At 41.1% G+C, this 12,295-nt stretch overlaps 1 protein-coding gene across 1 annotated transcript in view; it reads right to left on the bottom strand.

Moving 5' to 3' along the window:
* Positions 1 to 12,295, bottom strand: part of PANK4 (pantothenate kinase 4 (inactive)) — a 31,770-nt gene that overhangs the window by 16,567 nt on the left and 2,908 nt on the right. The window contains exons 2-6 of the mRNA XM_044996063.1: positions 8,807 to 8,889; positions 7,127 to 7,335; positions 5,826 to 6,009; positions 3,975 to 4,067; positions 1,545 to 1,698 (exon numbers count right to left, since the gene is read on the bottom strand). Coding sequence (XP_044851998.1) covers positions 1,545 to 1,698; positions 3,975 to 4,067; positions 5,826 to 6,009; positions 7,127 to 7,335; positions 8,807 to 8,889 — 723 coding nt within the window. The remainder of the gene's footprint in view (positions 1 to 1,544; positions 1,699 to 3,974; positions 4,068 to 5,825; positions 6,010 to 7,126; positions 7,336 to 8,806; positions 8,890 to 12,295) is intronic.

Here is a 12,295-nt window from a genome sequence, read left to right as displayed (position 1 = left end):
AAGGAAAGAAATAATAAAAACACATTAAAAATGGTTGAATCATGCCCAAGTGGACATTATTTTTAGGCAGACTATGAGCAAAGTTCACCCCCAGGGTAGCTCCACTGGCTTCTTTAGACTAGAATAGGGATGAATTTGGCTTCAAGGAAGGAAGTTCAGCCCTATCATACACTGCTCATTTCCTGCTTGCATGGGGATTAACACAGCTAGTGGGGCTGGTCAGGAATTCTTCAGCAAAACATTTTTTCATTAGAAAATACTGACCAGTTGAAACAAACTGTGGGAAAGGGTCAGTTTCAATGAATTTTTTTACTTAAAAAAAAATTGACAAACTTTGAAGCTGTCAGTTTCTTTAGAAGGTTTCTAAATGAAAAGTTGTTTTTTCTGGTTCAAAAGGACTTTCAAAATTGAAGCTATATATAGTAAACTTTTAAAGTATTTCAAAATAGAAATATTTCATTAATCCAAATCAACTTTTTTAGATTTTAGGTTTGTGAAAATTTCTCTTGCTCCTGATTTCAAAATCTGATTTTCACAGGATGGGGAAAAATAGTTTCCTGTCCAGCTCTAATAGCTGGTTTTATGGGATTAGAACTTTTTTTTGTTTGAAAAATTATTGGAAGTCTCCAGGATAGAAAGCTAAATTGATAGCCAATAGCTTTACTTTTATATAGTGATTTTTATTTCAAAGCACTCTAAGGGCTACATACACAGGATCACACATGTATGAGAGGAAATCTGTTAAGAAGGATAGTGTGGCTACTACCAGTTAAGTAGAGTGCCCTGGGATCTTTAACATCCTTGCAGGGAAACAGCATCACCTGAAAGGCCCATATACAGTAAACTGCATGTAGTCAGTTTATGTACTTTAAAAGTAATGAGTGCCAAGCTAACCCTTCTGAGACGTCTAGATGTCATGTTTCAAACCAGATAAGACCACAAAGCCATATGTGCAGCAAATCCTAAAAGTTTAATATTTGGGACCTTCCCTCTATAGCTCCAGCCCTAAGACTCTTGTGACAGTCTAATGCACTGTATGAACACACTGCTAGGTCCATTTGGGACTGGACTCAATTGATCTGCTAGTTCCCCAGCGCTGAAGAGGACAGAAGTAGAACAAACTGTTTACCATCAGTTGTGCAGTTAAAGCACAAGGGACAGATTTTATAGGAGTTTACAGCAGAACAGAAAAGGAGGATCTTAAGCTAGCCTACTCCTTTGGAGACAGATACCAGCCTAGTCTTCAGAGGGCCAGAAAGGACATGGTTGCATCCATTCCTCTCCACTAGTTAGAAAGAAGAACTCTGACGAATCAGGCCAATACAGACACTGGTCCTTATGAAGTTCCCACAACCTCACAAAATCCCATGGCACAGGGAAATGGGTACTAGAGAAGTTGGTAACTACATTCTCATCCTTTCAGTATTTGAAAGTGTCTCAAATATTCACACAATCAGCATATTACAGTAAAATGGGAAACAGACAAAATATGATCTATACAGCAACTCTAGAGTAGACTCATCCCCCCTGCCCTGCGTTGGTACCTTTATCTGCTGTGGCAGATTTCCCAAAGCTGCTAGCTATTAGATTTCCACTTAGCCCCAGTGTCTGGTAGGCCCCACCATACACATCTTTCACCAGCATGTCAACATTTGTATGCTGTCCCTTTGAAGCAAGCTGCAGCAATTCATCAAATTTCTGCGGAAGAAAAGCAAAGTGTTACTCCAGGTTTTCTGGATAATCTCGTCTGAATCTCAAACTTCTGCAGAACTCTTACTAAGAGTAGTCATTCAACAAAACCAGCCCCCACCAACCAGGCATTCCTTGTATTTCAGATCACAGGGACTGACTCCCCAGCCTAATCTTAGAGCAGAGCTTCACAATCTCATATTGTAACCACTCCTCTCCGAACCAGGCCTCAGTTGACCATATGCGAGTAACTGGTTGAAAGATGTTCCCCCTCGAAGACTGAAAATGAGGAATGTGTGAGTGTCCTCCAAGTTTGTTGCTCGTAACCCTTTAGGGTATTGCTGCTCTCTGGCAGAGAACTCTGTCCTAGACTAGCATGGTGCGAAACAAGACAAATATGCCACCTTTCACCCAAACAACTGCCATGAATGGCTCAGAATTCAAATAGGGTTGCACAGGCATATATAAATAGAATGTGACCCAGTATCCCTAGATACTTGGGATTCTATAATGTTTCAAGAAGCAGATTAGCAAAAAGCCTTAGCTCAGTATCCTTCACCTCACCCTGATTACAGGGATAACATGTTCCTAAGTAAATTGTAGTGAAGCTCATAAGAGCTACTCTGGATCAACTTCTTAATACTCAGCCATCTTTTCCATTCCTTCCCTTGTTACTAGGACTGCTGGTGTAGCCTAGCAACCTTTCAGGTATCAGCATGAATAGAATTCCAGCCAGAGCCTGCCACACAGGCAGTGCACCTATCCCCTACTCCGGAGGGGAGGCCAAGTGGGCTTAGTTATAGGATGAAGTGGGATTATGTCTCAGGTATTTTAGTTCCAAAAGTAAAGCTAAAAGAGAGGCCATCTGTCCAGCTAGAGAGTTATTAAAGGAAGCACCAAAATAAAATAAACCTAGCAGCAGACTAGTCCTGCCCCTTTGGGCTCCCCCACTGCTTACAGTTCAGCCGTAAACCCTGTTAGAAGTCTAGACATGTTGCTCCTCCAAGTCCAGTAAAGGAGGACTTGTTGTGAAGGCTCCGAGACTAATAAATGTATCCGAAAAAACACTGCGAAAATGGACTCTTCCCTTTGACCTTCCCCTGACAAGTTCCTGATATGTAACTCTCTCCTGTGTAACGAACAGTCACATGAATCTTGGGACACAGAAAAACCACCTGGTTTAAACGGTGTTGAGTTAAACACAGCAGCACCAGACTAAGCTGTGGATTGGCAATTGGCCTTCAGTTCTCTGAACCTACAAATCCCCTGAAATGCAACAAGAACTGAGCTACCCCTCTTGCCTCAGATATACTACAATACTCAGGTGCTCTCGACTTTGCTGCTCTTCAGGACTTGAGATCTGATCTCCAGGTTCAGTTTCAGTCTAAAGGTCTGAGCAGCTCATTCATGTTGGAACACAGGGCACAGAAAATCAACAGGTAACATGGAGCAGACTGTTCTCAAAATTGTACACAGTGAGGGAAAAGACTATTAAAGAATAAAAGGGAATTATACCACACCCGCCCCCCGCACAATCCTAGAAGCTGGGAAAAAAACCCTCTATCCCAGGCAGTGTCAGCCTTTTGCCCACTTGACAGGTATTTCTTTATTGCTTTGTCCCCTGTGTTTCTAATGGGGCTTTTTTGGTGTATTGCCTGGATTTATGCACTAGTATCACAGAGGATGTTATCACAGCTCAGGGGCCCAGGTTGGTTGTTTAATAGCAGCAGCAGACACAACAGGGAACAAAAGAGATTTAATAGAGAATATACAAATAAACTGCATAGTGCATTAATGACAATTTAAAAAAAAATTCTGTGGTGGAATAGTGGTTCTTAATGTGCAAGGTTAGAAATCATCATTCTCCACCAGATTGGTTTTTCCTCTTTTCTAAAGAGGAACAAACACAACTGAAGGCCTCTTAGGCCTGGTCTACACTAAGGGGGGGGGGGTGTGTGTCAAACTAAGGTACGCAAGTTCAGCTACGCAAATAGCGTAGCTGAACTCGAACTACCTTAATTCGAAGTACTCCCCCGTCCAGACGCCGCGGGATCGAAGTCCGCGGCTCCCCCGTCGACTCCGCCACCACCGTTCATGGTGGTGGAGTTCCGGAGTCGACGGGAGCGCGTTTGGAGTTCGATATATCGCGTCTAGATTAGACGCGATATATCGAACTCCGAGAAGTCGAACGCTAGCCGCTGACCCGGACGGTAAGTATAGAAGGACGTACCCTTAGTAGCACCCCTGTATTTCCCCATTCTACTAAAAGTGCAACTGTCGAATACCTTTGTTTTTGTGAGTAAAGCTCCGAGACCCCAGAAGGTTCCCCCTCCGATTGAACTCCCTCCAATCCATTCAAATTTGTCCCCTGTTTCCACCTATGAGTCAAACACAAGTTTATCAAATAAACAATCATGGATATAAGTATGAATTAATACACAACACACCTATAAACAGGTTAACATATGGACTCCAGGCAATGGAATGGATGCACACAGTATGAATAAATGCTGTCAACAGGGCAGCTCTTAATGATCTAAATACCAGGTGTGAAACATATGGACTCCATGGAACTACACGATCCAATCTCAGTAGGATCCATTTAGCCCTTTATCTTTAGATACAGACTTGCTGCATGAAATTCAGTTTATGGTCTTCAGGATGACTCCTTAGAAGTCAGAAGTCCTTTCTGCTCTATGGACAAACCAACATCTCACAGGATCTGACATAAGAGTAGGCCAAATTTCCCTCCCTTTTTCTCCCCCCATGTTCAGTGTGCCAGCTGTCCACTTGGCTGCCACACTCCAACAGAGGTGGCAGCATTTCAATGGCAAAATTCTCTTATGTAAAGAATTTGTAGCATCCTTGTCTTTAGATTGTAAGAACTGGGTATGTCTGCGCTGCAATAAAGTCAGCTGACTCAGGCTCATGGGACTCGGGCTGCAGGGCTATAGAACTGCAGTGTAGCTGTTTGGGCTCCAACCCGATGACATGGGCCAGCCACTAGTATTGTATTGCAATGTAGACCTACCCACTGTGTCTAACATGTTCGTACAGATCACAGCACAATCTTAATTGAGGCCTTTGGGTACTTCTACCACAATAGTTACAAAAATATAAGAAGTTATCTGTAAGCAGAGATTCCTTGTCTTTGTTACATATCCAAGTTAGACTTTGAAATCCTACATTGCTCCTATAATCTCTCACTCTGTATCTGGCCCACTGGTTACCATATAGCTTTTTATTTAACCCAGAGTGCTTAGAGATTCACTCTACAGAACTACAGATGTGCTTTTATAGAAAGAGTTGCTTTAATGGATTGACCGTAATTTTAACCACTACAGATGTGCATGGGATGGTTACTAGATTTAATTTAGAGGATATTAGCTATGACAACACAACCCTTGTCACATGTTGAGAGTTGGAAACTGTTAGTCACTAACACAATGTACAGTGCTTTTGATCATAACGAATCCTCTAAAACTTCTGAAGCAGGCAAGCATTGCCACCCCCATACCCACTTTCTATACTGAGAAGTTCAGGCAAAGAAGTTAGAAGCAGGTATTCTTATTCTGCTCAGAGCATCCATCTCAAGGCTGAAGGCTTGTCTACACTAGAAATGCTACAGCAGTGCAACTATGCTGCTGCAGTGCTTCAGTGTAAACACTACCTACACTGACAGGAGGGGGTACTCTCATCAGCAAAGGTAATCCATCTCACCCCAGAGACACAACAATGAGGATGTGATTTCCCAGCATGGACCAGCCCTAAGCTTTTATTCACAAGTGGTTGCCAAAAGTGTTGTATGATTTTTTTTTTAATTATTTTTTTTGTATTATGTATGTCATTTGCAGCTATTACACTAGCCTCTTTAACCACAGCCTTATCCAATTAAAAGGGGACAGATGGTAATCCAGGGGAAAAACAGGTAAAGCTTATATTAAGAAATGGAAGTCAACATGTGCAGTTTTGTTTTTTTTGTTTAAAATTTGGTCTAAATACCAACCCAGAAAGGAAACAAATGTCAATCTGACAGCCTTACATGTAGATCTAGATGACTACCGTTCACCAGTTTGAGGGGACGGACGGGCACGCACACACACACACACACAGAAATAGTCTAATGGCTTACTCACCTTCACTATAGAAACCCCAGAGCCAATATTGACTAGCAAATAAGGGAAAATATTTGGATGATTTGTCTGAAATCGGAATTCAGTATCTGAATCTTTCTGGTATGCAAACACCTCATGGGGTATATTTTTTAACACAAAGTTACACCCTTTAATTAGGCAAGTCATTACATCTTCTTTATCCACCCTGAAGAGAAAACACACACACTTATAAACAGAATAATCCTAAAGACAATATGCCCTTTTAAAATTACCTTTTTTCACACAAATCCAACAACAAGTAAAAAGCAACACTTTGCAGGAAAATAGAAATCAACAATTTTTAATGGCTTATGATTTTGGACACAGACTAAGTAGATTTGTTATGTACAGAAAAATATTGACATGAGAAAATACAAGAGTTACAGGCTAAAGATTCCAGAGCTTTGCAATTCCTGTTATTAAAGAACTGATAGCATTTATATAGAGCTTCAAATTTTTATTCCACTTTGATAGGTATTCCAGAATTAGGAATGATAGCTTCGATAGGAACTCTCCTCAAAATGAATCCAAAGCACTTTAGAAACTGATAGAGAATCACTTGCCCACCACTGAAATGCAGCCACCTCTGAGATAGTCGAATTGTCTAACATCAGAGTCACGCTACCCAGTGTTTAAGACACAAAGGTATGATTACCACTTGCAGCTGAAACTGCAGGGAGAGTTTTAGGGAAACAGAATATACTAACTGTGCTGGAGTTTAGCCAGGACCCTGAGATTAAGACCCCTATTGTGTCAAACTGTTAGATCTTTAGTGACCTTAGTTACTTGCCAACTTGAAGATGGCATGTATGGCAGCACAGCACACCCTACCAACATGCTGGGGAAATTCAGTACCAATACAGAGGGAGAAGTATCTCCTACTGAATTACAATCACATCATCTAGCACTTACGTGTTCCTTGATCAGAGGGGTAGCCGTGTTAGTCTGGATCTGTAAAAGCAGCAAAGAGTCCTGTGGCACCTTATAGACTAACAGACGTATTGGAGCATGAGCTTTTGTGGGTGAATACCCACTTCAGCGGATGTATTCATCCACGAAAGCTCATGCTCCAATACGTCTGTTAGTCTATAAGGTGCCACAGGACTCTTTGCTGCTTGTTCCTTGATGTCACCCATTCAAGCCCAGCCTTGCTAAGCTTATAAAGTCCTTGAAGATTACAGTATAACCACGTAAGGATGCAGTCTAACATTTACTAGTGACAGTATTTTATCTTTCAACAAGAGGAGTTATCCCCTAATGAGTGTCAACCAGTTTCCACTTACTTCAGTCCAAGCTTCTTCTCAATAAGGTCTTTGAATTTGTAGGCACCACCCCCTGTGGCTTTGAGCACTTTAGTTTCTGTGTTGACAAGATGGTCTTTAATGAAATCTAAGCAGGTTTCAATGTAAGTGTTCTCAAATTTAATGAAGTGCAGTCGAGCTGTGATCTCCTCTTGAACTGTGATTTCATATGGAGATTCATGTTCTATGTCCTAAAAAATTCAGAGTAAGCATTTCTTTTTTTTCTGAGAAGTAGTTAGTTACTCAGTAAGCTAGTGAATATTTCCATTTGTATTTTCTATGCATGCAACTACCTTATGGCTACCAAAGCCTCCCCACGAATACCCTCAATTTTCTTCACATAATATGATTTTAATACACACTAATCCATAGAGAATGCCCATTCCTTTATCTTTGCACAGGCATAGACAGAAAGCACCAGTGAACCAGACAGAACTTGTGTTTAGGACTGACTCCCCTCCCACACTTCAGCAGTCTTACATTTTGTATATAAGATGGTGACCTTGATGTTGCATACATCAGCTGCATAGAGTCAAGCATTCCTTAATACCCAAGCCCATGAAGAGTACAGTATGTATTGAGCCAATGTTCATACATGAGAGCCAACACCAGGGACTTGAAATTTGTGTCAGGAATGTGTCTTTTGTCATCCTTGTGAAAATATGTCCAAATTATCACCGGGGGGGGGGGGAGTCAAACGAGGCAGAGGTCATGTGAAAAAAATAGTCTTGGATTATGTGATCACATACTATCATAATGCACATCCACAAGGTGGACAGTTAAGGTTGCCTGTGCAACCTCAAATCTGGCATTTCCTAACTTTTGAGTGCTTGACTTAGAAGCCTTACCATCCTTTTAACAAGTTTGTTGTGTTTGCATAATGAGTCTTCTTCATGCAAGCTTGGAACTAGAACTGCAATAAGCTTCCACAATGAAATATGAGAGTCAGTTGGCCAAACAGGGCCAAATGGTTGTTTCACCAGAGATACTGAATTAAACTCTATAGGTGTGAACAAAAACAAGGGTCTCACACACACTTTTAACCTGAAATGCAAATATCTACAAGCAGTTAGGTGCACACTCAAAACTTCCCACATTACAAGATATAATGCAGGACAACAGTAATTGATAATTTAAGCTCTCAAGTAGGACAATTGCCCTGGAATTCCCTTCTTGACCCCCAGCTGCCTGACTTCCACCCATTCTCAAAATCCACTTCAAGATGACAAACTTAGACACGTTAGGCTTGTTTTTCATTTCAGATGCTGTACATACATTACTCACCCAAGTGAGCACACAACCTTACTGTCATTACTTACAATTCTTCCTTGTGCTAAGCCTCCCATTTTGTTTTTAACACCTCTTAATTTAGAGTGCAAACTTGTAAACCCTTACTACAGTGCTTCAGGTCAATGGGACTCCTCACAGTAGGAACCATTAAGGGTTTGCAGGATTGGACTCTAATACTATGAGCAACTCATGGCAAGAGCTGTGCTCTGAAGTACCGTGCACATCTAAAGTGCTATATAATTAATAGATATTCCTGGTGCCATCTGAAAATTGATATTATGGAAAATGCCCTGTGTTTCAAATTTCCATTTTTTTTCTTCTCGTGACTGCTCACATTAGCAGTTCTGGTTTGCTATATAATGCAATTCTTACCTTTCCGGAATGATCAAAAGATCTCACTCTTGCTACTTTATGCTGCACAGTTGAATAATAAGCCAACTTGGTTAACGACCCACCTGTTATCAAAAACAAGACATCATGCATCTCAGATTCAAGGTCAGACAGAATTTAGATCCTTCTGAGTATTAGTTACCTAGCACAGTTTTAAGAATGGCTTGGCTTCAAACAGAGCTAATTAGGTGAAGCTCTTTATTCAGTGAGCCAAAGAACAGTCATTTGGGGACTGTCTTGGCATAGCTAGACCCAGATGCATTGCTTGAAGGTGGAGGCTCCACAGGAGGCACTCAAGCCCAACGGATGCTGGGGTGGCTGAAGATGAACAGAGGTCATGAGTTCATTTCCTAGTTACCTCACAGTATGCATGTAAGCAGACTACTTGCTTGAGTAAGGGCTATTCAGGTGATTAAGGGTTTGCAGGATCGGAATCGTAACCTCCAGCCCCTCCAAGATAGCTAAACTAGGCAGGGAAGGTGCTCAAGGCCATGAGGTGAGAGCATATCAGGGCAGGATTATAACAGTCCTGTCTGTGCTCAGACTATGTCTGGGCTTCAAAGCTCTAAGGAGGGGTAGGGATGGGAGGGAAAAGTCACACATCCACTGCTTATCTTTGTTAAACTTGTTTAAGAAATGCCTAAAATCCCGCACGTTTTAACAAACTTGATTAATAGGTTTGCCATGTTTGTTGTACATGAGGCATATTGCTCAAACAACAAAGTTTCACTTGAAACACTGAAGTAAACATTAAGTTATCTTCAAGGACACATTGCAAAAAGTCTCTGCTTCTATTAAAATAAAGGAATTTAAATACTGAATAACAACATCGCTGAGGGATTATTCTTGGCTTCAAAACTGATCAACATCCTAAAAGGAACAAGCTGCATGAAGCACCCAAGGCAATGAAAAACAGACCCTTTTCCAGGCAGCTGGATATTTTTAGGGGGCCAAAACCGGAAGTCCTTACACAGGCAAAAAACCCACTAATTTTCAGTGAGTCACTAAGAATTTTGCTCAAGTAGAAACTGAATAAAAACTTCAGCTTTTGGCCCAGAGGCTTCCCCCAAGTCTGCCAGGCAGTGGAGGTCACAAACTTCTGGTGACCACAACACCAGTCTTTCCTCCAAAGCATCAGCTTGCATGCCTAGAGATCCTAAATGCCTGATTCTCCTCTCAGCTAGACCAGTGCACACCATGTCAATCCACTGAAGTCCCAGAGTTAAACTGATGTAAGACTAGCGCTAATGTAGGCAGAGACTCAGTCTCTGAAGCTCAGATTTCTAAAGGTATTTAGGCATTGCTCTGCACAGTATTGCAAAGCTTAAGTCACTCGTGAAAATGGGACTTAGGCCCTGCGACACTGAGTGATTCAACCACTTAAACATCTGGGTCCGAGTGATTCGCTGACAGACTCATTAGGGATATTAGATTTGAAAAATTTACACGTAATGCATGAGCAGTAAGTGTTCAAGGAACTTGTCTTACCCAAGGATTCCCGACCCAAAGCTCATCTCACTCTAGCCCTTTTCTATGAAACTGCATATTTTAAATAGTGAGTTTAAATGAATAGTGATGATGAATAGTAGCCTGACAATCCAGGATGTCTTATCTACTTAGCCACAGAACAAATACAGCATAGACAGTGACTGTACCAGCTTCCCCTGAGATGCCTTGCCAGGGGAACTATGTATCCATGCAGCCCTTGGCCTCCGTTCTGAAAGTGCAACACCACAAACTCATTTCACTTAGGCAAAAAAACAGTTCTGCTGATGCTAACTGTTGGTTTTCCTCAGTCAAGTTTAGATTTGACCCTAGAAGCAGAAAGCGTCTTTCCCCCATGAAATAAAACCCCTTAGCACAGCCAGGCTCTCTACCTGAGGTAATGAAATCAAGCTTTCAAACTGAATGTGATCATTTTTAAGGTTGTACATCATGAATTATGACTTCGCTAGACAGAGTATTAGACGACTAAAAAAACAAAGCTTTTAAACTAACAAGTATCCAAGCCATTTTTGCCAACAGTTTATAGAACTGCATTAAAGGCCAATATAATTACAAAGAGATGTTCTTAGGAAAGTACTTGTTCAATCTAACTATTTTATAACTGCCAAAATAATTTAAGACTACTTGTTTTACAATAATAATTTCTTAAGGCTGTTGATTAGAATGTCGTAAGTGCTTGTTGCTTTGCATTACATAGAAATACTTTGACAGGCACATTACAAATATGCTTTCACATGAAACCTGTTTCTCTTGCTTTAGTTGATTACGTTTCCAGTATTTAGTGCGGTTGTCATCCAGAACATGGGAAACACTTTACTTCATACAAGTAAAAATGGTGCTTTCAAAAGGGTTTGCTTCAAACCCATCAGTAAATGTGAAATAAACAATGTGTAGACTTCAGTTCACCTTTAAGGCTTCTTGGTTATCTAACACACATTCTTGCACTGAGCAAAGACAACCTTCTTGCTATTCTATTTCTCCAGTCCCATCCCATACAGGGATTACCCACTGACACTGACACTGACACACACACACACACCTGCCAAAAGGTTACAAATGTATCTAGAATGAGTTACTACTGAAACAGGTAAAGAGCTCACTCTTCCTACCATCATGTAAAAAAAAAAAAAGACTTACCAACAGTCTTGCTTTAAGCTCTGTAACTGGAATTCATATTTCTCAATTCCTTTTCTCAACAGCCTGATCACTAAGAGGATTTTTGGTAAGCTGATTGTCTTCAAAATGGATCAGCATTGCCTATGCCCCAAGAAACCGAGCATCACCAAGAACACACACGCAACCAAAATCTGAGCAGTGACTGGAAATGAGTTTTTAAAACCCTTTAGCCACCACTGTACTAGCACATCTGTTTCCTTCATAATTTTCTTTTAGCGTCTGACTTTTGGACAGATGTTAATTTACAGGAGCCAATGCCCAAAAGCCTCTGGGCAATTTGAGAGGAAAATAAACCCCTATATTAACCACAAGTAGAAAATATGATTTAAAAGGTATTATGGGCTACACATCGCAAAACTCCCTCCCTCCACCACCCACACCTACATACAAAGAAACACATCTTGAACCTTGCACTGAAAGATGCCAGGGATATGCTGTAGCCAACACAGGGAAAAGCATCCAGAATCACAGATTCTGAAGGAAGATAGTGCCTCCTCTCCTCTTAGAACAGAGCCTAGGAGGATTCTAGGTCTCGTGCTGCTGTTTTGCAAATAACTATACAATTAATTCTCCACCTTATGTCCCCTCACCAAATAGCTGATCGGTGTCCCCTTATTAAGAGCTGCATTTCTCTTAGAAAACATACAATGCACTCTTATGGTCCACAGCAGTGTTCCGGATGCTGAATTGCCAAATCTCTGACACAGCCTGTGATTTTTTTCCAAACTCCAAGTGAAAGTCTGTATGCACTAAACCATATCATACTGCCTCACTAACTGATTCCTGGAC

This window comes from Mauremys mutica, chromosome 21 (assembly GCF_020497125.1).
Source record: "Mauremys mutica isolate MM-2020 ecotype Southern chromosome 21, ASM2049712v1, whole genome shotgun sequence".
Classification (NCBI taxonomy): Eukaryota; Metazoa; Chordata; order Testudines; family Geoemydidae; genus Mauremys; species Mauremys mutica.
Note: the sequence above shows the minus strand (reverse complement) of the source record. Positions and strands in the feature narration are given on the sequence as shown.